At 43.8% G+C, this 24,004-nt stretch overlaps 2 protein-coding genes and 1 pseudogene across 3 annotated transcripts in view; 2 read left to right on the top strand and 1 right to left on the bottom strand.

Annotated features, from left to right (window-relative positions):
* LOC311297404 (olfactory receptor 52D1-like) overlaps positions 1-24,004 on the top strand; it is a gene marked incomplete at both ends in the record, with an annotated part of 283,003 nt that overhangs the window by 77,647 nt on the left and 181,352 nt on the right. The gene's annotated exons all lie outside the window — the stretch shown is intronic.
* The window catches only part of LOC311296546 (olfactory receptor 11A1-like), an 84,550-nt pseudogene that overhangs the window by 37,017 nt on the left and 23,529 nt on the right, over positions 1-24,004 (top strand). The window lies entirely within an intron of this gene.
* On the bottom strand, positions 7,067-7,978 carry LOC311296887 (olfactory receptor 51I2-like; the record flags this gene model as incomplete). The annotated part of the gene is made up of 1 exon (XM_084418871.1): positions 7,067-7,978. The coding sequence occupies one exon, from the start codon at positions 7,976-7,978 to the stop codon at positions 7,067-7,069; it is 912 nt and encodes a 303-aa protein (XP_084274997.1).

Here is a 24,004-nt window from a genome sequence, read left to right on the forward strand (position 1 = left end):
AGTGGACGACTTCCGTCATTTCTTGAGGTTAAGTCACACTCTCCGGGAGATCCCGTCTCTGTGATCCGGAACTGAATGGTTTCTGCCAGCTTTACAGGCCTTCAGTTTCTGGATGCCTTATCCAAGGCAACTTCCAGAGGCTCTGTCTTGGACAGACAGGCAATGGCCAGACTGTGTGTCTTAGTATAGATCACCAGGCCAGCCTGGTGGCATTTCAGGAGGCATGCTCCCCTGAATAGTGACTGGCTGGGAGTCCCTTGGGTCCCCTAGCCACACTCTCTAGAAGGGACCCCTTCTATTGGAAGTTGTGGTCCTAAGCCTTTGAGCTGGCCCAGATATACCCCCATTAACTATGTTCTGGCGGTTTCTTGGTTCATTAGCTTGGGCTATGACCGGTAGGGAGTGCTGTCACTGACAGCCCGATGTGACCTAAGGGTGAGTGGTTCCAGTGTTTTCTGAATTACTGGTTCTGACAGTTGTCACTGCCTTTTGGCATGCACTCCCCTTAGCATGGCGGCGTTGGTATATCGTTCCCCAAAGCGTCAATGACGTATTGTTGAGTTCCCTTCGAAAGGGAACGTCTCAGGTTACGAATGTAACCTATGTTCCCTGAGAACAGGGAACGAGACAATACGTCTCCCTGCCATGCCTCGGGGCCTGCCTGCAACAGTCCCTTCAGACGATAGGATGTTGTCATGTGTGCAAGGCTCCCTTTTATACATCCAGGTCGCGCACTCATCATTCAAGCTGATGATGCACGGGCTGTCGCCGGTCAACATGATTGCTGTGAGTTGATATTTGATTTCAGACACCTGTCACGCCTGAGGCGTTCCCCAAAGCGTCAATGACGTATTGTCTCGTTCCCTGTTCTCAGGGAACATAGGTTACATTCGTAACCTGAGACGTTCTTCCAGTTTGGCCACAAAAGTCGACGAGGCTGCTCTAAATGATCGTGAAAAAATTAAACTTTCTGAGTTGTTGAGCTCCTTTGCTGATTTATTTGATGGACATCTAGGTCATACATCCATGGTTGAGCACAAAATTGACACAGAACAGGCCAGACCTATCCATCCACAGTACATCACCTCCATCACCGTACATCAAAGAAAGAGTTAATTGAGAGGCAAATCGACATGATGTTGGCGGAAGGCATTGTGGAGCCAGCGTCGGGGCCATGGGCTGCACCAGTTGTCATTGTTCAAAAGCCGGAAGCCGGCGAACCAAGGTTTTGCGTAGATTATCGAGGTTTGAATCGCTTTACTGTGAAAGACTCGTACCCACTTCCGAGAATAGACGAGTCCCTTGATTTTCTAGCGAGAGGAAACTTTGTGTCCACAATTGACTTAGCCAGGGGCTATTGGCAGGTGGCCATGGAGGATCGTCAAGGCCAAAGACTGCTTTCATTTCTCACCGTGGGTTATACCAGTTACGTGTTCTACCTTTCGGCCTGTGTAATGCCCCAGCCACTTTTCAGAGGCTCATGAACACTGTACTGGCGGGCCTTATCTACAAGTCATGCGCAGTGTATCTGGACGATATTGTAGTCACCTCGCCCACGTTTGAGCAACACCTGATTGACCTTGAGGAGGTACTGGCTAGGCTCAAGTCTGCTGGTCTGTCGATCAAGTTGGAGAAGTGTCAGTTCTGTAGGAAGGAGCTTACCTTCTTGGGGTATCGAGTCACCAAAGATGGTATCCTACCGAATGAGGAGAAAGTGAAGGTGGTGGTTGATTTTGTTACTCCAGCAAACGCTAGGCAGGTGAGACAGTTCTTGGGCCTGACTAGTTACTACCGGCGATTCATTCACGAATATGCACGACATGCTGAACCTCTTTTTGCACTTACAAGAGCCAACATTCCTTTTGTGTGGACACAAGATTGCCAAAATGCTTTGGATTTCCTCAAAAGTAAACTGACGTCTGCGCCTATCCTGAGATTTCCACAGTTTTCACTTCCATTCTTCATTCATGTTGATGCGTGTGATGTCGGTCTGGGAGCTGCTTTGATGCAGAGGGATGAAGAAGGTAGAGACTGTGCAATTGCCTACGCCAGCCGTGCTTTGCACAAGTCTGAACGCCCTTACTTTACCCCCGAGAAGGAATGCCTAGCAGTAATTTGGGCGCTTGAGTATTTCAGACCGTACATTGAGGGACTGCACGTCACAGTTTTTTCCGACCACAGCAGTCTGAAGTGGTTGATGTCACGACCAAACCCCACTGGGAGGTTGGCTCGGTGGTCACTTCGGTTGCAGGACTTTGATTCTGAAATTGTCCATAAACCTGGAGTGTCCAACAGCGTTCCTGATAGTTTGTCCAGGAACCCCTTACCTACCTGTGGTCAGCCGCTTGACATTCTTCCTGATCGCGCTGTACTTGGGAGTCTGAACTTGCGTTCCTTGCCGTCTGTGTTGTTTACGGACAGGGATCACTTAAGAAGTTTACAGCTGAATGATCCGGACATTGGGAAGATGCTCAGGGTGTTGGAGGATGGTGAGAGTTTGTCTCCAGAGGAAGATCCCCTGTGTGCTGTTCTTGATGGTCTTCTGTATCACAAAGACCCCAAATCTTCTTGCACATTGCATCCCATGAAACAATTTAAGCTTTATGCTCCTCAGACTGTCAGGAGGTCTCTGTTGGAGTATTTTCATGATCATCCCACTGCAGGTCACTTGGGTGTGACTAAAACGGTGGCAAGGCTTAAGCAGAGATTTTTCTGGCCTAACATGGTGTCAGATGTGAAGAAGTATGTGGGTTCGTGTGCTGTCTGCCAATTCACGAAGCCGTCCCAGAGAAAGCCTGGTGGTTTCATGGTTCCAATCCGTCCCCAGTTTCCCTGGGAGTACACAGGGGTGGACTTCGTGGGCCCTTTGCCTCGGACGCCGAGTGGTAATGCGTACATCCTTGTGTTCGTGGATTACTTTTTGAAGTGGATCGAAGTTTGTGCTGTGAGGGAAGCTACTGCTCTTGTTGCTGCCGGTAAGCTGCTCAGTGAGGTTTTTTCTCGGCATGGTGCCCCAAAGTATTTGATATCAGACAGGGGTTCTGCTTTTATGAGTGATCTCTTCAAACACACAGTTTCTGCCTTGGGTACTGAGCATAGACTTACAACAACCTACCACCCTCAGACCAATGCCACTGAGAGAGTGAACCGGACACTAAAAACGGCCATTAGAGCATATGTTGGGACTAAACATACTTCTTGGGATCGCTTTCTTCCACACATTTGTTTTGCCCTACGGACAGCTCAACACGAGAGTACAGGACTGAGTCCGTCAATGGTGCTGTATGGCCAAGAACTGGACACGCCCTTGGATCTGATTTCTCAACCTGATTCTCTGGGAGTGGAAGATCCAGGTGTGACTTCGTTGGATGCCCTGAAAAATTTGCTCCAGGAGGCTTCTGATCATGTCAGAGGTCTTTTCTAGAAGTGAGTCACTCTAAGAAAAAGCGCTACTATGACAAGAGGCGTCGTCTTGTTTCCTTTTCCGTGAATGATCTGGTGCGGATCAAGACTCATCCACGTTCTGACGCGCTTACAAATTTCACTGCAAAACTCGCACCTTTATACGCAGGTCCTTACTGTGTCACTCAGAAGTTGTCTGATGTAAATTATAGACTTACTGATGTGAATACAGGGGCAGATGCTGGGGTGTTTCATGTGGTAAACATGGAACCCTATGTGTCAGAGGTTGTACCTGTGGATCCACCTCCGGAAGTTCCTGAGGACAGTACCTTGTTGGGTGACGGGGGCTCCTGTCATGAAAGTCCTGGTGTGACGTCCTGTGAGTATACATCTGATGATGTCTCTGATCTCTTGGAGTCTGATGTCAGAGTTTCTCTGTCTGATTTATTTGAAGATGTCAGTGGAGAGGGAGTGAGTGAGTCTGTTGATCCTATCATTTCCTGTGATTTGTCTGAGGGTGATAATGATTGTGTCGACCAAAGGTATAACCTAGACTTGCCCCCAGGATCACGTCGGGTTGGGCGACCAATAGATGGACCAATCCATTTCACACAGATCTGTTAGATTTAAAGTGAGCAGGTGAATCTGGTGTGTGTATTTTGTTTTCTAAGACACTGTATTAACATAACATAATCTTATTGGTTTTTGTTGACTGTTTCTAGGTTAATTAACATTGTTGTGGTTTATTCTTATAAAAGGGGAACTTATCTTGTAAAACGTATATTGCCGTGGGTTAATGGAAATTGTTTTTTCTGTTTACTTGTGACATTTTCTTTTTGTAACCTTGGATGAAGGATTTAAGATGAGTTAATAACTGTCATGTATGTCAGTATTTCTCACAATTTTCCTTGCATTTCTGTGAGGTGGGAGTATTTACAACTGTTCATGTATGAAGTTGTTTATTTCCTGTATTTTCACAGTGCTGTTGGCTGAGGACAGCCAATATTTTTCCAGGGGGGACTCTGTAACGGTCACTTTGTGTTTTTGGGTTAATATGGGGTGAAATGGGAACTGCGCATGTGCGTAGAGTGTCAGTTGTAGATTTGACGGGTGATGAGAGGAGATAACCGCTCTACCGCTACTCTTTCTTTTATTTCCTTTTATATTTTGTGATCAGAGTTGGATGTTTGTTTGTATAAGTGACTTTTTCTCACTCGATCCCCATGTATGCGGACGAGTGTGACGTTTGAGTGGTTGTATTAAACACGGGGAAAATACGCCATCTCTCGTCTCTCGTGCATCTTTTCCTCCGACCCGCGACACCTATTGTTTTTTTCTTTCTGGGCCACATCCCAACTTTGCGTTACAACGGCTCGGTTCGGTACGGCACGGCGCATTTCCACTGCATGGTACGGTACGGTACGGCTCACTTCGGCTCGCTTTAAATGGTACCACCTCTGTTGAGGTTCCAAGCGTACCGTACCGATACTAAAATGTGACGTGAAAACACTGCAGATCACTGATTGGTCAGACAGAATCATCTCTACCAGCGTCATTGTATTTACGACACGAGACACTAAACCCGCTAGATTTAAATAGCCAGTAGACAACAGCCAACGCTGTAGCACCTGTTTTAAAAGTACTTGTTTTACTTCGAGGTGTGGACGTTCCTCTCGTTGGTTGCCGAGGAGCAGATGGGGTAACACGGAATGAAAAATTTGCATTTAATATGATGATGTCATGGCAGTAAAGATGGCAACTTTAACGATCAGACCCACCCACTTTGAAGTGGTACTAACTGCAGTGGAAAAGCAACCGAGCTAAAGCGAACCGTGCCGTACCGAGTCGAGTCGTACCACGCAGTGGAAAAGCGAAGCGAGCCGAACCGTTCCACGCCGAGTCGAACCGTACTGAGCCGAACCGAGCCGTACCATGCAGTGGAAAAGCGCCATTATTTCATTCACTCCCACCCCCTCCCTTCTGGGCTCCTTCCAAAGCCACGCCACCAAAACACATGAACGCGCGATGCCGACCGCTCAGCTGGAGGACGCGTTTGCCAGCGCCGGGCAGAGAGGAGTGCAGTGCATGTAGTGACATCATGTCAGAATCACATGTAATAAAATACCTAACTTTATCATTATGAATATAAACAACTAACATGGTTGTTAGTACTCACTATCAAGCTAGCATATCGATACTGGTAAAGTTTAAAATATATTGAGTTTGATTCGGTAACGAGCTAGTAACATAAGGCAAAGCTAAAAACAGGTTGCATTGATACACGTTTTCCCATTACCATCAGTTACACTGTGATGAAGGTGAATTTCGTGTAAGATTCATAACATATACGGTGTTTTGCATGTAAGAGCTTCCACGATGAAAGCACTGTTGGCTCTGATGAGGACTAACATTACACGGTGACAAGTAGCCTACCTTTCTACCTTACTAGTTCCTTTTTTTGCCTTCGCTGACTGTATATGCAGGTACTGGGAATTTTGACTGCTCTTTCTCTGCCATTATTGTGATTCTTCCTAGCTTCCGTGCCTCTTCCTCTCCTCGAGTCAAACGAGTGCGCGCATGTGGGCGGCTCCTGTAGCAGCAGGGGTGGTAGCCATGGTAGCGAGGGAGAGTGACAGTCGCCCAGCCAATCATTTCATTCGTTCCAAATGGAAATAAATAGCTGTGTTTATTGCAGTCCTGAGAGGACTACAGACACTCGATTTTTTATACTCTCTTTTTCAGAGTACTTACATTTTAATTATGTATTGGTATATAAAGAAAGTTTAAACAAATTTGGAAACAAATTAATAATAAATTAAATATAACAGATGTTAATATTGTGTTCAATGGTGTTCAACACACATCCCTCTGTTAAAATCTCCGAAAATTTGGTTTTTGGTTTGACCCTTTAAAGACACAACTGTCGCAGCCAAAAAAAATCTATTGTTCAAGGGTCAAGAGCCCAACTAAACTAATCACTGATCGCCATCATGGTAACATCAAATGAAAATAAAATGACGTCTAAATGTCTGCCACCTTTTAATAAGAACTTCTGTAGACGTCTGACAGAAATAAAGTCAATCTGGTTAGTAATAAGTGAAGCAGGTAATGCTGTTTGTGGAGTTGTTTAATCCTCCTCTGCTAAGAACTTTTGCTAAGATTTAATGTCTTTTATCTTGATTTCATCTTTTTTTTCTGTTCTTCTAGTTCCTCTTTCCTTCAGGGATTCTGATTGTTAACAGCAGGTGTTCATCAGTGTCTCAATTAACTTTGTCTCAACTATGAAATTATTCACTCAGTCAAGTGGACTATATTAGTGAACTAATGTAGGGAATAGTGAATGAGGGTACGGGGTGTGATTGGGAACACAGTCTCTGAGTGTCGACTTTGAGCGCTGTTAATTCACAGTATATTCCTGTAGGCTACTTTCTCGAAAACGACAAATATCACCCAGAATGCATTTTTTTCTATGGTATATTGCTGGTTTAATGGAAAACAGCATGTTACTGTAAAATGTGGCCGTTTATTTTACAGCATTTTTTTACAGTGATGTAGCATGGAAGGCATAACTTTAGAGTGTGGAACTTTTAATTTGGATATAAAATAATATTAATAATAGTCTGTATATTATTCTGTGTAACATTACACCAAAAAAAAAAAACATCTACCTGTTTATAAGACAAATAATCTTTTTGCGAATATCAGGCAGGTTTAAAGCATAAACAAGGGGGTTCAGGATGGGTGGTATAATAAGGAACTCCAGTGAAAGAAAAACTGACAGCCATATAGGAAGTTGTAAGGTCACAACTCGACTCAAAGTGACATCAGAAATAACAGCAATTGAGAAATTCAAAAGGACCACTATGTGTGGAATACAAGTTTGATAAGCTTTGCCCTTGAACTGTGATGAGCTTCTTTGACAAACAATAAGAATTTTTACATAAGAATATAATATTAAACTTAAAGGGATGACAGTAGTTGTGATTAATATAAACAATCCTAAAACATTATTAATTATTGTGCTTTCGCAAGAAAGCTTGACTACTTCATAGTTGTGGCAGTACACCTTAAACAATTTGTTACCACACATTCTCAGTTTTGTACCTAAAAGACCACTAATACCAAGTAAAATCATTGGATAAGCCACGTTTATACCTACTGAAACAATCAAAAACCTTGGTGTAATTATGCTGTGGTATTGTAAAGGTTTACTGATTGCAGCAAATCTGTCAATTGCCATTAACATTAATATTGTAAATTCATTTGCTGCATACGTGAAAATGACATAAGACTGTAAGACACATGCTTCATGGGAGATTGAGTTTGTATCAGACAGCAAGTCTATCAGTGCTCTTGGAAAAAAGCCAGCTGTTCCAAACACAGAGTTGAAAGACAAACATGAAATCAGAATGTACATGGGCTGGTGTAAAGTCCTTTCCAGAAATATTGCAAGCATAATAAGGACATTAAATAATATGATAGCACAGTAGAGAATAAATCCTAAACTGAAGAAAGCATATCTCATATATCCGAGATTTTCAAACAACATGAAGTAAAAATATGTCCCATTTTCCATTTTGCATCAGGCAGAGTTACTTCATTGACCTGAAGAAGAAAGTACACAATGTTTCTATGATTTTTAAACAATTTAAAAACAACAGTTTGCATTATTAACTTGAGAACAATAAAGTTAAATTTGTTAACATAATTCATTATTTAATGAATTATGAACACACATGAATCATCAATGAACAATTATATATTTATAAATTAACATTAGATTAATATTTACTTTAAAGTGTATACGTATAATCTTCAGGTTAATTTGGTTTAAAAATAGATTTGTGACATCAATAAACAACTTTGAAATGTATTTTGAACATCAGGCAATTTTTTTCTATACCTTAAAACACACATTACATAATTGAAATACCTTTTGTGATACACCTTGAAATAACCATTGTTGCAAGAACTGTGAGTCACCATTATGCTAGTGTTCTTATATCATCTAACATGTCTTAGGAGGCCTCTTTTTTCTTTTCTTTTTTTGAGTAGGGGGAGGCTGCAGACCTGCAGCCGGTAGATATATGCTCCAGGCAGTTCTCTTACGAGAGGTTCTCTCGTGCTGCGTAATATCTTACGCTATGGGGAAATCTCTTTTCCGCGAGATATTGAAGCCAAAAATTATCCTTAATTTTGAAATAATGTAAAACGCGTTGCGGCAGCATGCAGGCATAGGCAAGACGGCTCGCGCGCCTATTGGCTGCCCTGCGGCAACTGCAGCAGCCTATCGAGAGAGGCCCCCGTGACGTCAGATCCAATGGGGGCGCTTCGCGCCCACTGCGTCACGTCCTGCTGAAACTCACGTGGCGTGAGCCTATAAACATAGCTCGACAGGCTGATTCCACTGGTTTTTCATCTCCTCAGCAGAGCTCACGCATCGCTGGATCCTGAGAGAAAGAAGCCGCGCCGTCAGAAAAAGCCTTTTCAGCGGGACGAGACACTACATCTGAAGCTGCTGGCCACGCCGCCTTCAGTCGCCATTCCTGCTGCGCTATCCGGCGTTATATCCTTTTCTCCTCTACTGTGTTTTGTGTGTGTGTGCGTTCGCCGCCGCGACACACAGTCTCATTGCACTAAAAGAGCCGGGCGTCTTTTTCAAGATGCTCCTTTTCCCTCATGACGAGCTGATACCCTTGGCGACTCTGAGGACTCCCCTGGCATCTTTCGTCGAGACTGCACCTCCGCCCTCTGTGGTGCCGCACCGTAAAGCGCCGTACTCAGCGGGTCCCAGAACCTCCTCCAACCCGCAAAAGCTTGCCGGTTCGCCCGCCAGCTTCGCCGCCGGCTTCGCTCGAGTCTCTCACTGACGGACAGCGGCCGCCGTCTGCCGCCGTTTCCGTCATAGATGACGATGAAAAAGCCACGTTTATGGAGGTATTACAGCTGCTGAATGGTCGCCTCTCTCCCTCTGTTCGAGCCGCGCAAACTGCGCCGCTCACATGGCATGTCAGAAGCGGACGGTCACGCGGCTAGCTCTCTTTACGTCATAGGAGAGTTTTACCGCCCCCGCGCTCAGTTCGCGCGCGTCACTCACCGGCGAAAGGAGAAAAGAGTGTTTTAGTCCCACCGAGGCTGGACCAACCTCCATTTCTCACACATTTCTCAGTTCCCTCCTAAGTTCAGGCGACTGGAAATGTCAATATTGCAGTGTACGAGCCTGTTGTAATACACGCACGCCTGCAAACAATCGCCGTCACAAGACATGATGACGCTCTCTGGATGGATGTTTTCCTTCAAAGGGACTAGCTTTTCTTTACATTACGAGAAAGCTACCCCGCCCCTCGCGTGCGTCACTCACCGGCGGAAGGAGGAAGAGAGTGTTTTAGTCCCGCTGAGGCTGGACCAACCTCCATTTCTCACACATTTCTCAGTCCCCTCCTAAGTTCAGGCGACTGGAAATATAAAAATTGCAGTAAACGAGCCTGTTTTAATACATGCACGCCTGCAATCAAACACCATCACAAGACAAGATGACGCTATCTGGCTAGCCGCTACCAATCTCCATGGCGCTCTCGCTCTGCTGGCCGCCGCCTCCCTCCACGTGAGCCCCGGCCTGAGATTGAGGTAAAGCCCGAAGCAAAGCCTTACTAGCCCGCCTAGGAAAACGACAGTGTTCAAGTCCCGCTGCGGCCAGACTTCCACCAAAACTTCTCGCTCGTTCAGTTCCAGAAAATGCGACTGTTCCAGTGTATTTTGCAGAAAACAAGCCGGTTCCACAGCCCGTTTGCCTGCACACAAACGCCGTTTTCACGTCGGCCCAGATAAATCCCATAAAGAGTGTATTTCTGGTATTCCGGCCACGGCCGATGGTGTTATGAGTGTAGTATTATGCCCACGCCCAGTGCTCATTCCTACACACAAGCACAGCCCACCACATTTCAGGGCTCACACACATGAAATCGACTCATGTCGATTGTGCATTAAATGTAGTGAATGTGCCCACGACCCAGTGCCCACAAACACTGCACACTGCATGTCTCACGGTTTCTGTAAAAACGAAACCAACACACATACAGTCGGCTCAAGCCGACGGCGTCCTCAGTGTAGTAAATGTGCCCGCTGTCCCGCGCCCACATTCACTCACAGACATGACAAGCCCAGGGCTCGCACAAATAAAATCGGCTCATGTCGATTGTGCGTTAAATGTCCGGCCCCGGCCGATGGTGTTATGAGTGTAGTAAAAATGCCCACTGCCCGGTGCTAATTTCTACACACAAGCACAGCCCATCCCACAGGGCTCGCGCACATAAAATCGACTCATGTCGATTGTGCATTAAATATAGTGAATGTGCTCATGACCCAGTGCCCACAAACACTACACACTGCATGTCTCTCGGTTTCTGCAAAAACGAAACCAACACACATACAGTCAGCTCAAGCCAACGGTGTTTTCAGTGTAGTAAATGTGCTCGCTGTTTCGCGCCCACATTTACTCACAGACATGACAAGCCCCACGGGGTCCCGCTCGCTCTCTCTCAGCAACCCGCCATAAGAGAGTCGAGCGCGGGCAGACTGCCTGCCGTAATCAGCGCACCCCCCGCCTCGAACGCTGCAAGCGCGGCGTCTATGTTACAGCATACCGAAGCTCTCCGGCCGCCACTATCTCACGGCCAGAGCCCAGATCTCATTCAACCCTTAGCTATTCATGCAAATGCGTGGGTAAATCTTCCCGGGGTATCAGAATGGGTGATGAACATTATAGAAATAGGCTATTCGCTACAGTTTGCTCGATGCCCCCGCCGTTGCGCGGCGCGAATCGAAACTACGGTAGAAAAGGAAGTAGCACATCTACTTCAAACCGAAATTGCGAAAACTGTTGAGCAAAGGGGCCATAGAGCCTTTATCTCAAGCTCAGAGCGAAGGGGGTGTGTACAGCAGATATTTTCTGGTACCGAAAAAAGACGGGGGTCTCAGACCCATTCTAGATCTAAGATGGCTGAACAGAGCGCTTTCGAAACGCCGGTTCAGAATGCTCACAACCAGGAAAATCCTCTCACAATTCGCCAAGGGGACTGGTTTGTGTCAATAGATCTGAAGGACGCGTATTTCCAAATACAAATAGCGCCACGTCATTTTGATATTTGATATTCGCCTTCGAGGGCCAGGCATATCAATACACAGTTCTACCGTTTGGCCTGTCCCTAGCACCCCGTACATTCACGATGTGCATGGACGCGGCCCTCGCTCCCCTGAAACTTCGGGGAATGCGAGTTTTGAACTGCTTGGACGATTGGCTGGTTTTAGCTCAGTCACACTCAGAGCTCATAGAACACAGGACCATATTACTTGAGCATCTCGAGAATCTGGGTCTCAAAGTCAATTGGGCGAAAAGTTCACTGTCTCCCAGTCAGAGAATATCTTTTCTGGGCACAGAACTGGACTCGCTGTCTATGACAGCTCAGCTATCGCCACAGCGCAGACTGGATATTCAGCACATGGCGTAAACCTTCCGCTGCGGCGCTATAGTCCCGCTCAGAAAGTTTCAAAGGATGCTGGGTCTCATGGCCTCAGCATCATCAGTACTTCAGTTGGGTCTGCTTCTCTTGCGCCCACTGCAGTTCTGGCTAAAAGCGCGAGTACCGCGCCATGCAGGCATAGGCAAGACGGCTCGCGCGCCTATTGGCTGCCCTGCGGCAACTGCAGCAGCCTATCGAGAGAGGCCCCCGTGACGTCAGATCCAATGGGGGCGCTAAACACGGACCCCGGAGGGAGTGTTAAACACGATCATGCAGGCTAGGGCCCCCTCTATGAGACGGCTCTATTCCTCAAAATGGTCTGTGTTCTCTAGCTGGTACACAGCCTGTGGCATATCACCCCAAATTGTGGGGTGACGGAGGTTTCTCCTTCCTGCAAGAGCTACTGGATAAGGGCAAAACCCCATCCACGCTCAAGGTTTACGTGGCGGCCATAGCAGCGTTTACTAAACCGACACTTGGCCAGTCACTTGGAAGGAACGATCTGGTCATTCGCTTCCTTAGAGGAGCTAAGAGGTCAAATCCTCCCAGACCTCCCTCAGTTCCCATGTGGGACCTTTCTACGGTCTTGGAGGCCATGAAAGGTGCCCCATTCGAGCTGATCCAATCAATAGATATCAAACACTTGTCTTTCAAGACAGTGTTTCTTCTGGCTCTCGCTTCAGTAAAGCGTATAGGGGACTTACAAGCGCTCTCAGTGAGCGCGACATGTATGGAGTTTGGGCCAAATGACTCAAAAGTCATACTCAAACCGAGGCACGGGTACGTTCCTAAATCCCTCAACACACCGTGACAGACAGACAGAGCAGCTCTTTGTCTCATTCAGCAGACGTTCTAAGGGACTAGCCGTGTCGAAACAGAGCCTATCCAGATGGATAGTTGATGCTATAGCGCTGGCTTACGCCTCTAAGGGCTTGGTGCCCGTTAGCTGTCAGAGCGCACTCCACAAGAGGCATGGCCTCGTCGTGGGCTTGGTCTAGTGGGATTGCCTTGCAAGATATCTGTATGGCGGCAGACTGGGCCTCCCCGTCTACATTTATATGGTTTAATAACCTAGAGGTTCCCGCTTTGCAGGCTAAGCTGCTTTCGGTCTAATAAATCGGTATTGTCTGCCCCGATGCTTTCGGCCCAGAATACTGAAACTGCTTGAGCAAACGCTCGCTGATCGACCACGCAGCTCTATGGGCAGTGTGTAAGACCCATAATATTCATCAGACCAGGCCGAGTTTGTTCGCCCTGGCTGTGTGGAACACTATCTATATAATTGCTCCTTATAGGATGCTATTTATTACAGGAATGATGCTATTCTAGCCCCTCTTCCTGGACTCTCTGTGAGTCCCTGATGATCATGTACTATATGAGCCCCGGGCACTTGCCCTTGGGACTTTGGTATTGGATCTCAGCATGCACAGCGTTTTACACTGTGTTCCCCATAGCGTAAGATATTACGCAGTACGAGAGAACCTCTCATAAGAGACGTACTCGGTTACTAACGTAACCTCGGTTCTCTCTAGAAGAGGGAACGAGTACTGCGTAGCTTTGCCGTGCCTGCAACACGCTCTGGTTCACTTCGGCGATGAAAAACCAGTGGAATCAGCCTGTCGAGCTATGTTTATAGGCTCACGCCACGTGAGTTTCGGCGGGACGTGACGCCCATTGGATCTGACGTCACGGGGGCCTCTCTCGATAGGCTGCTGCAGTTGCCGCAGGGCAGCCAATAGGCGCGCGAGCCGTCTTGCCTATGCCTGCATGCTGCCGCAACGCGTTTTACATTATTTCAAAATTAAGGATAATTTTTGGCTTCAATATCTCGCGGAAAAGAGATTTCCCCATAGCGTAAGATATTACGCAGTACTCGTTCCCTCTTCTAGAGAGAACCAAGGTTACGTTAGTAACCGAGTACGTTTTATGGTCCAGGCAGTTTTACGCCCCTGTTGTTCCTGATGCGTCCAGTAGGGGGAGGGGCTGTACAGCGACACAAATTGGGGTATGTTAAATAATCTTCTTAAGTTATTGTTGTTTAACAATGATGGAATATTTATTATTTATGAACGATTAGCTAGATAATTTCATTTCTATATGTGACCCCGCCCATGAGAACCCGGCTAAAGTCGCAAGATCTAATTTTGAGATAAAGAGCGTAAAGTAGTCCTAGTCATGAAAAATGACAAAAATGTGGAATCTTTTTTTATACTTGTAAATGATAGCTTAGATACTAATGTTTCGAAATGTAGTGTTTAAATTCTCTTCTCTGACATGATAAATATTAAAATTAACACTTTTATTGATATTACGATTACATTTTCCCCCGAGAAATACCGTAAGTTAGTTCCACAATGTCACATTTTCAATCGGCTGTGAGTTTAATGTTGGCGGATAAACACCCGGTAATTTGGGTGTCATTCGGTTCAGAAACTTCTTTTCTCCCATTAGAAAGTTAATACAGATCATAATATCAATGCGCATCACCGTCACCTAGCTCTGTTTTCGGTATGGCAGGAAAGTTGCGACTTAAGGATTGGATTTCTCAATGGATTGCTTCGTATCACAACGGACATTTCAGGAGGACTGATTTTTTTATTGAAGATTAACTTGTTGTGAATCTAACTAATATATTTTAAGGACGTGTCATGCATGCTACCTCTTGAAACTATTCGGTGTTTGGACTGTCACATGTTAATCTAAACAATACCGTTGCTATGCATACTTGACCTGTAGTGCTGAACCGGAAATAAAGTAATTGAGTTCCTCCCCAGTGCTATGACTGTTGTGTATATGACATGGTGTCAGAACAGAAGTAAGTCTATCGTTAATACAAAAGATTATGACATTGAACAACGGATGCATATTTTACAATGGATGTTCTACACTATAAGCCACCCGAGCCGTTTGACTTTGACTGTCCTAATGTGAGCGCCGCGTGGAAAAAGTGGCAGCAACGTTTCGCCCTGTTCCTCACAGCATCGGGAAACAGTGACGCATCTTCAGCGAAAAAGGTTGCTATTTTGCTCACGATACTGGGAGAGAGAGGATATGATATATATAGTAACTTTGGATGGGCACCGGCTGAAGGTGATAGACGCGCGGAAGATCGCAATGACTTTGATACGGTGCTCAGAAAATTCGAGCAGTATTCCAACACGAGGAATCCAGTGATGGCTCTCCGTGCACAGTTTTGGGCATACCAGAGACCTGAAGGACAGGGTCTAGAAGCATTTGTGAATGATCTCAGGACGATGGCAAGTAACTGTCAGTTTACTGATTTAGAGACCACGCTACGAGACAAATTATTTTTCTCCATAAAAGATCTGGCAATGAAAATGAAAGTAATGGGTGATGACGGCAATGCATCCCTTGAAGTAGTGACACAGCGAATGCGCACGTTTGAGAGCGCTAAGCGGGAACTGGATATGATACAAGGCAAGTCACCGCAAACCCCGGACCAGTCAGTTCACACTCTAAACACCTACACGCGAGGCAGAGATCGTAGTAGACGTTATCAAGGACGAGGAAAACAGCGCGCGCAGTCAGCGCGAACCAGTAACCACCTGCAGAGTGGAGCTACTGCTCAAGCAACACAGCACACGTCCAACACATGTAGCAGATGTGGCACAACGCATCAACCTCGCAACTGTCCTGCATATAGTAGGGAGTGTCGTCGCTGTAAGAAATTAAACCACTTTGCAGATCAATGTCAAGCCAGAATGCCTAGTTATCGTAGCAGAGGTCGTGGTCGTGGAGCATCAACTGTACACACAGTGGAGTCTGATTTTGAACATTTCTTTATTGACTCAATGACACATGATATCAGCGATTCCTGCTGGTATGAAGAGGTAATGGTTAATGAGGACAACATTGAAATGAAGCTAGATACAGGAGCAGATACTAACTGTATGCCACTGTCACAGTTTAGACAGCTAACAGGATACACCAGCATCCCTGTTTACAAGTCTACAACCAGACTGTCAGGATATGGAAAGCACAGCATAGAGCATATAGGAAAAGTTCATTTAAAATGTGTGACGCGCAAGGGTGCTCAAGCAAGCTATGACTTTTTCCTCACTACTGAAGATGGACCAACCATCTTAGGTCGTCAAGCATGCTCTGGTCTACGACTCATTCAGAGAATGGACAACATTGAAAAATCACTAACTCAAGAAGATCTGATTGCACAGTACCCTGATGTGTTTAGTGGTCTAGGAAAATTCACTGAACCATATGACATTAAATTGAAGCCCAATGTGACGCCAGTAATTCACCCGCCGCGCAGAGTGCCCTTGAGTCTTCATACTCGTCTTAAAGAAAAGCTTGATGATATGGAAGCAGCTGGTGTTATCCGTAAAACATCAAAACCCACAGACTGGGTCAACAGTCTTGTAGTAGTGGAAAAGAAAGATGGCTCACTTCGGTTATGCCTTGACCCTAAAGATCTGAATCGAGCCATTAGAAGAGAACACTTCATGATTCCAACCAGCTCTGATGTGATCAGCCAGATGTCAGGAAAAATAATGTTCACTGTGCTTGATCAGACAAGTTCATACTGGCAAGTTCCACTCACTGAAGCCAGTGTTGACCTGTGCACATTCAATACTCCCTTCGGGAGATATTCCTTTCAGCGGATGCCATTTGGAATATCAAGTGCCAGCGAAGTCCTACAGCGGAGAAACCAGATGGTTTTCGGGGACATCCCAGATGTGCATATTATAGCAGATGATTTGATTGTCGCCTCACTAGATGAGAAACAACATGACAAGACATTACATGAGGTGATGCAGCGAGCTAAATCTATGGGCTGTAAGTTCAACAAAGAAAAGATCAAATTCAAGAGGTCTGAACTCGTGTACATGGGCCATGTGATCAGCAAGGAAGGTCTGAAGCCTGACGAGTCAAAAGTGACAGCCATAACTGACATGCCGGACCCAACATCAAGAGAGGATCTTCTAAGGATCATGGGCATGATCAATTACTTGTCACAGTTTATACCTAATCTGTCCACAACGACAACGCCATTACGGAGCCTACTCAAAAAAGACACAGCATGGACATGGGAACCGCAGCATGCAGCAGCTCTCAAGACGTTGAAGACACTTATCAGCAGCAAGCCAGTGCTCAAGTTTTTTGACATAACCAAAGACACTGTGATACAATGTGATGCGTCATCAACCGGTTTAGGAGCCTGTTTGCTGCAGCATAATCATCCCATTGCATATGCATCTCGTTCGCTGACCACAGCAGAACAAAATTACTCTCAAATTCAAAAGGAGTTGCTGGCGATCTGTTTTGCAACTGAAAAGTTCAACCAGTACGTATATGGCAGACCTGTGACGGTACAGTCCGACCACCGCCCGCTCGAGATGATCACCAAAAAGCCACTGCACAAGGCTTCACCAAGGCTCCAGCAAATGTTGTTACGCCTGTTAAAATACAACATAGATGTGAAATACCACCCTGGAAAACATATGTACATTGCAGATACCTTAAGCCGAGCGTATCAGACCTGTGATGCTCCATCTGACAACATAGAGGACGCACAACAGCTACGGGTACACAGTGTCACTGAAGTACTACCAATGAGTAGCCAAAGAATTGAAAAGATTCAGCAAGCATCAGCCAGTGACCCGACGCTCCAGGCAGTAAGATCAGTGAGTCAGAGAGGTTGGCCGTCTCACAAGGCAAGTGTAACTCCCCTAGCACAACAGTTTTGGCAGGTGAGAGATGAAGTATATAGCGAGCATGGACTTGTTTTTGTAGGAGACAGAGTAGTAATCCCAGAATCTTTGCGACAGGAGATTATTTCTGCCTTACATGACACTCATATAGGCATTGAGAAGTGCAAAAACAGAGCCAGAGCTATCATGTATTGGCCAGGGATGTCTAAGGACATTCAAGATGCAATTGCTCGTTGCAGTGTATGTGCAAAATTTCAAAGAAGCAACACCCAGGAGCCAATGTTGCCACATGAAGTGCCAGACCGTCCATGGGCTAAGCTGGGCTCTGACATATTTACTTTTAATGGAACAGATCACCTACTTGTCGTTGATTACTACTCCAAGTACCCTGAAGTGATGAGTCTGAGAACCAAGACAGCACAAGAGATCATCAACAAGTTGAAGTCCCTTTTTGAGAAAAATATATTGATTATCATATGCTACTTTAGTGCGTTTTGCTTTTCAAACGCGATCGCGCTCCAAATATGATACATTCAAAACCAGAGCTCGCTCCAAAATATGAAACATTATGGTTACCATATTATACATATCTACGTTTGAGCAGATATCCACAAACACAGTAACAGTAAACACGGGTCTAAATATTATAATATTCACCATATATCTAGCAACAGTTCAACTGCAATGTGAAGTTTATGCAACAATAACATGAACTAATAATTAAGAATTTCTTACCTTACATCTTTCTTGTCTTCAAATTGTGTTCTTCTTCTTCTGTGGTAAATCCAATGTAAGATCAAGGCACGTCTTTCAAACTCGAAAGTTTGCGCGTTCGCGTTCCATGTGGAGATTTGCATGTGAATCTCTTTTGCGCGTGTGGGCGTGGTCAAATTAAAAATAATTAGCAAGCGCGTGAGAAGCTGGACATCTTGTTGGTTTTATACAAATTACTTAAACAGAGAATATTTGTTTTCAGTTTGAATCCGATCATTTAAAAGTACACACTTAAATGTTTATAAAGGTATATGGCTCATAAATGTGTGACAAGTATTCCCTGAGTTTTGTTTCAGTTTATAGACGTGCTCAAGAAAAAAAAGTTCACCGCGACGGAGAGGCAGAACGCACACCCTGTTTATTTTCTTTATTTTACAAAAGCACAATGTTTTGATTCGATTGTAAGTGGACACATACAAAAGTAGAAATATCACAGATTCTTTTTTCATATTTCTTTTTTCTGTATGACCATAAATGACGGAGAAATTTAAGTTTATTGTACTACTATGTGAAGAAAATCCAGTAAAACGCGCCGGCGCGTTTGTCGACCTCAGAGTGTTAAAGATCGCTTGGCTGCATTAATCAAGCATTACCTGCAGAATGGTGTGAATCCTAGGATCCATGGGAACAAGGGAAGGTTTCCTAAGCATGCGTTAGAAGTTGATGACATCATCAAACATATAAGGGTCAAGAGCCAACTAAAGTAAACACCGATCACCATAATGGTAACTTACAATTTGTGATTTTCTCCTTCAGTGATTCTGCTAGTTAACATCAGGTGTCTTCAATAATGCTCAATCATCACTAAATTAATCACTTAATTATCTCATTAACTTTAACACTCTTGAGTGTTAATTTAACACTCATATTTGAACACTTTAGTCTTTTGAGTGTGGACTCATATACACTCCCAGGAGTGTTAATTTAACACTGGAGTTTTTGCTGCGTACTTTGGGTTAAAGCAGAACTCGGCAACTCTAGCGAACTCTAGTCACTTCTTCGCTCATTTTCCCTTTTGTTGTCACATGTTTTCCCCACGAGCTCCCCCTACAGCTGTGGTGGGCGTATATTTCACAACACTGTCGTAAAAAACTCACTTGCGGCGGCCTCCTCCCCCTCTCTACCGCTGCTCATGTGCATTTGTTTTGATCGGAGCAAGGCAACTGTATCGTGTGGAGCTATGTCTACCGAGGTGGGTAATACATCATACATGCGTGTGTGTTTATGTCGAATTGCCGTAAAGCAATTCGTGTTTCGCGCTCGTTCTCGCTTCTCGCTTCTCTCAAGACTTCCAATTATCTTGCCGGGACGGTAGTCCCCAAGTTGCAAGGTTGGTTTTCCGCCTGGGAACGCTGGGGGGAGCAGGGAAAGTCACCAATATCACCAGAACAGGTTGTTTAACCCTCTGGGGACCAAAAACACGCCCGCGCGTTTTGCTCGTTTTTTTTTTTAGCAATGAAAAATAAACACTTAATTTTGATCTTTCATTTTCGTGTAATACATCAATCGATCCTGTTCAGTTTCTATTTTTTTTCTGTATACTCACAATAAAAATAAAGTGTTTTGCTTTTTGATAAATAAAGAAAAATGAACATGATGCGATTTCTGCCTTCTCTCTGTCAGTAAACTCCCATTTGAAACGCGTTCGAAAATGATCTATAACTCGAGTTATAGGCATAATATAGCCTACCTTATGGAGAAAAGATTCCTCAGAACAGTGCTGATATGAGGAGCAATATATCTCCTGATATGAGGAGCAGATCCCGCTGAGGAGTGAGGTAGGCTGTTTTCTTTTCTCAAGTGTTGATGTGGAATAACGTTATGGAATAACGTTAGTGTAGGCCTATGTAAACCGCAAAAAGATGAATCGCATTTCTATAATATGACTCGCCTTTCTGTGAGATGAATGAAGGGTACATATTTGTAAAGACTGTTTAGCCTAAATATGAATCGCGCGTCTGTGTGTGAAAGAATAAACTGCTTTGTTATAGCCTACTGAGATGAGTAAAAATCGACTGAAAAATAAAATATATTTGTATAAGCAACGTATTAAACAGTTTTTAGGCTACTGTAGAATATACTGCCACATCAAATAAGCTTTTGTTTAGCAATTTCTGCTCATATCTAACGTTATATTTATATATAAAATAGCCTACTATTTTTGTCAAAAATAAAGTCATAGACTAAGATGTTAGATGTTCCAATGTTGGCTATATTCAAACTAATGAATACATATGATAAAATGTAGGCCTATAATCTTTTTTTTTTTTTTTTACAAAGAAAGAGTACACTTGAAATATTGTTGAAATTGTAATTATTGTTGTAATTGTAACATTTTTAATAAAATAGCAAAACATATTTACTAGAGAGATGTAAGCGAAATCTTAAATGGTCAATGTAAGTCTAAATACATCTTTTGTCCTTGCATTGTGGCTCAGTCAGTGTCACACCTGGCTCATTAGGCAGAGTCATTATGCAGAGTGGGTGGGACATTGTAATCTAAGGTGTAAACTACTCCTCCTCCTTGCATATTGGCTTTCCAAGCAAAACCTGTTTTACACCATTTAAATCAATGTATTTTTTTTTTTTTGTGAACGATAAAGCAAGACTATTTTCACATCATTTTGAAGCTAGAACTCAAAGGGACAACATCCATTAGTCAAATGTCTTGTGGACACATATTTAATATGTGTTTTGTGGTCTTAATTCAGCAACTTTCATTTTTATTTTTTCCAATAACCACGCATAAACATTATTCTCTTAAAAATACAAACATCTACATACACGTTGCTCGCATATTATGGTAGCCCTGTTTGTGCTATATAGAGTGAATTTACACCTTAGCCATTAACATGTTTATAAATAACTGAAAAAAGCACAAATGTCAAGGCATGTCAGAACATCTCAAGGACCCCAAAAACAGCTTGGTCCCCAGAGGGTTAACCATCCAAATGATTTCTAGACAGTTTTATTAAGTTAAAAAAGTTACCAAGTTCTGCTTTAAGGTAAAACGTTGAGTTGGAAAAAATTTCAATTTTGGTTTGACATTAAATCAAAATTTATGGTTTTAACTAAATCGTATATAAATTGGTTTAGTAAAGGAACAACCCCCGGTCGAGTGAATGCTGGCGCGTCTTTGCTGCCGCTGCTCTCCGGTTTTCCTTTAACTATGTGGATTAACTATGTGTGGCTTGTGCTCGCCTGGACTGTCCTGTCCTTGGTTTCTCATTCATCGACTGCACTGTTCCAGTATTCTACAGCTGAGCTTCTGAGGTTCCGTTTATATCTACATGACGATTCACCACCACCAGCTCTGCTTTCACACCCGGATATTGTATACCTGCCTCGTCGGAAATACATTCACCGTGGCTCTCGTCGGAACTTTCAGTATGATAAATCCAGCTCCATAAAGTCCTTCTGGTCCACTACTCGACGCCCATTGAGGAATACCGGTCGCTGCGCTGATCATAGTGTGTTGGCCCGCCTAGCTAGGTCGGCTAACACGGCTGTCAAAATCAGTAACACTACTGTCAACTTCGGTCTCTTTAACATCCGCTCACTTACGGGTAAGGAGCATCTTGTGAAGGATCTCCTCGTTGACCGTAAGTTTGACTTTTTGTGTTTAACAGAAACGTGGCAGCAGCCAAATGACTTTATTTCACTCAATGATGCTTCTCCTCCGGGATTTGTTTACATCTCTCAATCACGTGACTCTGGCCGTGGGGGAGGTCTCGCGATAATTTATCGTGAGAAGTGGAGGATAGCGCCTGTCAATGCTCCTGTCTGTCACTCATTTGAGGCTACTGTTTGCCACCTTTCTGGACCTATTCCCACCATTGTTGCTACTTTGTACCGTCCACCAAAGCCTAACAAGGATTTTATTGATGACCTTGCTGCCTTTCTGACTCACCTATCCACACTTTCATCAAATATATTACTCCTAGGGGATTTTAATATACATATGGATAATGTTGACAACACTCTCACCAAAGACTTTACATCCTGTCTGGATAGTTTTGGACTTCAGCAATACATAAACTTTCCCACACATAATAAAGGACATATTTTAGATTTAATCTGCTGTTCAGGTGTTGCACCTGTTAACTGTAAAGCAGATTCTTTTCCTTTTTCCGATCACATGTTGCTTTCGTTCACTGTTAATCTCTCACTCTCCAAATCTAATCTCCCACGTACTATAACATTCCGAAATATTAAGGATATCAACTTGGACATTTTATCCTCTAGCATCACTGATTTTCCCAGTATCGACAGTTTCTCTACCCCGGATGAACTGCTTTCTCACTACAACTACAACCTTCACAACCTCTTTAATAATCTTGCTCCACTCAAAACCAGGACTGTTTCATTTACTCTTTCTGCACCTTGGTTTACTCCCATTCTTAGAAAATTAAAAACAAAAGGAAGACAACTTGAAAGACTTTACAGGAAAACGAATCTCACTGTGCATAAGGACATGTATTTAAATCACATTCTTTTTTACAAAGATTCGATTTCTCAAGCTAAAACCACCTATTATTCTGGTTTAATTAGCTCAAGTGAAGGAAATTCAAAAGCCCTTTTTTCTCTCATTACAAACTTCATAAAACCTCGGGATCCACTTCCTCCTCACTTGTATTCCTCTGATTTTTGTAATGCTATATTATCATTTTTTTCTTTAAAAATTGAACATATCCACAAGTACCTTATGTCTACTTCTGGTCCGAACTCACCTGTCCCAGTTTCATTTGCTCCCACCTGTCTACTCTCAGCATTTACCTTACCCTCAGTAAATGAAATTAATGAACTCATTCAAAAATCCAAATCTTCAACCTGCAGATTAGATCCCCTTCCAACTGTGCTTGTGAAAGCCACTGTTTCTTTTCTGTCCCCTCTCATTACTAACATTATCCACTCTTCACTTACCACTGGAATTGTTCCTTCTTCTCTAAAAACAGCTTCTGTAACTCCCATTCTTAAGAAACCTGGTTCAGATCCCAACGATTATAATAATTTTCGTCCTATTTCAAATCTTCCATTCATTTCCAAAATTCTGGAAAAAATAGTTGCTGCTCAACTTCATACTCATCTTTCCTACAATAATTTATATGAACAATTCCAGTCTGGTTTCCGTCCTTTTCATAGCACGGAAACAGCACTACTTGAAATTACTAATAACCTTCTCCTAGCGGCTGACTCTGGTTTAATATCCATTTTTCTTCTGCTTGATTTGAGTGCGGCCTTCGATACTATTTCACACACCATCCTTTTGAACAGACTTTCTTCTATTGGAATTACTAACACACCTCTTAACTGGTTTCATTCATATCTTTCAGGCCGCACTCAGTTTATTCAGTTAAAATCATTCACTTCTCATTCTGTTCCTGTCACTACAGGTGTGCCCCAGGGCTCTGTCCTGGGGCCCCTACTGTTTATTATTTATCTTCTTCCCCTTGGTTACATTTTCCGTAAACATCAGATTAATTTCCATTGCTACGCAGATGACACCCAGCTCTATTTTTCTACCAAACCTAATTCCACAATTCCACCATCTTCCCTTACTAACTGTCTTCTTGACATAAAATCCTGGTTGACTTCAAACTTCCTTAAATTAAATGCCAATAA

This window comes from Rutilus rutilus (genome assembly GCF_951802725.1).
Source record: "Rutilus rutilus genome assembly, chromosome: 9".
Classification (NCBI taxonomy): Eukaryota; Metazoa; Chordata; class Actinopteri; order Cypriniformes; family Leuciscidae; genus Rutilus; species Rutilus rutilus.